At 45.1% G+C, this 2,213-nt stretch overlaps 1 protein-coding gene and 1 long non-coding RNA gene across 2 annotated transcripts in view; both read right to left on the bottom strand.

Moving 5' to 3' along the window:
* Positions 1–1,146: 1,146 nt before the first annotated feature.
* LOC113981317 lies at positions 1,147–1,483 on the bottom strand. The gene is made up of 2 exons (XR_003538379.1): positions 1,450–1,483; positions 1,147–1,285 (listed from the first exon to the last, which is right to left on the bottom strand). It is a non-coding gene; the product is annotated as an uncharacterized LOC113981317 (long non-coding RNA).
* A 427-nt stretch (positions 1,484–1,910) lies between these two features.
* LOC113981318 (bromodomain-containing protein 4-like) overlaps positions 1,911–2,213 on the bottom strand; it is a gene marked incomplete at its 5' end in the record, with an annotated part of 5,429 nt that continues 5,126 nt past the window's right edge. Inside the window, one exon of the mRNA XM_027708643.1 lies at positions 1,911–2,193. Coding sequence (XP_027564444.1) covers positions 1,911–2,193 — 283 coding nt within the window. The remainder of the gene's footprint in view (positions 2,194–2,213) is intronic.

Raw genomic sequence — 2,213 nt, 5'->3', positions numbered from 1 at the left:
ATGATGCTGTTGTTTGGGAATTTTTTTGGTATTTTTGGGGATTTTTTGGGGCGTGTTACGTTGCTTTTTTGGAGTTTTTTTGGCATTCCCGGGAGTTTTCAGATTTTTGGGAATTTTTTTGGGATTCCTGGGAGTTTTGGCACTTTTGGGGAATTTTTTTGGCATTTTTGGGGATTTTTTTTTGGCATTTTTGGGAATTTTTTTGGAATTTTTCAGCATTCCCACGAGTTTTGGCATTTTTTGGATTTCTTTTGGCATTTTTCGGAAGTTTTTTGGCATTTTTTGGGATGTTTTGGGGGCACAAGATGCCGTTTTTTGGGAATTTTTTTGGCATTTTTGGGGATTTCTTTGGGGCGTATGATGCTGGGATTTGGGATTTTTTTTTTTTTGGCATTCCTGGGAGTTTTGGGATTTTTTGGGGAATTTTTTTGGGATTTCCAGGAGTTTTGGCATTCTTAGGAATGATGGCATTTTTGGGAATTTTTTTGGCGTTCCCAGGAGTTTTGTGATTTTTTGGGGGGAATTTTTTGGTATTCCCGGGAGTTTGGGGATTTTTTGGGATTTTTTTGGGGCGTTTTATGCTACTTTTCGGGGATTTTTTTGGCGTTTCCCAGGAGTTTTGGGATTTTTGGGGGGATTTTTTCGGCATTCCCGGGAGTTTTGGGATTTTTGGGGATTTTTTTGGGGTACATTATGCTTTTTTTGGGGAATCTTTTTGGCATTCCCAGGAGTTTTGGGATTTTTTGGGGCACGTGACGCTGGTTTTTGGGAATTTTTTCAGTGTTCCTGGAAGTTTTGGGATTTTGGGGGTTTTTTTGGGGCACATTATGCTGTTTTTTGGGAATTTTTTTCGTTATTCCCAGGAGTTTTGGTATTTTTTTGGGGCACATGATGCTCTTTTTTTTTTGGAATTTTTTTGGCATTCCCGGGAGTTCTGGGATTTTTTCGGGGAATTTTCTTGGCAGTCTCAGGAGTTTTGGGCTTTTTATGGGACACATGACGCTGTTTTTCGGGAATTCTTTTGGCAGCTCCGGGTGTTTTTTTTTGTTCTCACGCCCTTGAGGGTTTCCAGAATCTCCCAGGGGATTTTTGGGGATCTCTGGGATCATTTTTGGGGATCTGTGGGATAATTTTTTGGCTCCCCAAGGGATCTCTGGGATCATTTTTTGGCTCAAGGGATTTCTGGGATCATTTTTTGGCTCCTCTTGGGAATTCTGGGATCCCTGGGATCATTCTTTGACTTCCCAAGGGATTTTTTGGGATCTCTGGGATCATTTTCTGGGATCTCTGGGAGCATTTTTTGGCTCCCCAAGGGATCCCTGAGAGCATTTTTTTGGGATCTTTGGGTTCATTTTTTGGGATCTCTGGGATCATTTTTTTTGGATCTCTGGGATAAATTTTTTTGATCTTCGGGATTTTTGGGGGGATCTCTGGGATAATTTTGGGGACCTCTGGGATCATTTTTTGGGATCTCTGGGAGCATTTTTTGGCTCCCCAAGAGATTTTTGGGATAATTTTTTGGCTCCCCCTTGGAATTTTGGGATCATTTTTTGGGATCTCTGGGATCATTCTTTGGCTTCCCAAGGGATTTTCTGGGACCTCTGGGATCATTTTTTAGGACCTTTGAGAGCATTTTTTTGATTCCCAAGGGATTCTGGATCTCTGGGATCATTCTTTGACTTCTCAAGGGATCTTTGGGATCTTTTTTGGGATCTCTGGGATAATTTTTTTTGGGATCAATCTTTGACTTTCCAAGGATTTTTTGGGATCTCTGGGATCATTTTTGGGATCTCTGGGATCATTTTTTGGGATCTCTGGGATAATTTTTGGGGGATCTCTGGGATAATTTTTTTGGGATCGGTGGGATAATTTTGGGGGATTTCTGGGATCATTTTCTGGGATTTCTGGGATCATTTTGTGTCTCCCCCCCGGAATTCCAGCCCCCCCTCACTCACCGCTTCCCGGCGCCTCCTCTCCTGCTCCCTCTTCCGGGCCATTTCCCGCTGCTGGTCCAGCATGGATTGGGAGTTGGGGGGTTGGGAGCTCTGGGGGCCCTGCGGGGCCCCCCCCGACGCCGACACGGCCACGGAAACGGGAACCGGCACCGGAACCGGCACCGGCGGCTCCTGGCGCCGACGAACCTCCTCGTGCACCCGGCGAGCCTGTTCCAGGGCCTCCTCCTCATCCCGGCTCCTGGGAATAGGGATACAGGG

This window comes from Neopelma chrysocephalum, unplaced genomic scaffold, assembly GCF_003984885.1.
Source record: "Neopelma chrysocephalum unplaced genomic scaffold, ASM398488v2 Primary Assembly neopelma1_96445, whole genome shotgun sequence".
In the NCBI taxonomy this organism is placed as follows: domain Eukaryota; kingdom Metazoa; phylum Chordata; class Aves; order Passeriformes; family Pipridae; genus Neopelma; species Neopelma chrysocephalum.
This window is presented reverse-complemented; position numbering and strand designations above follow the sequence as displayed.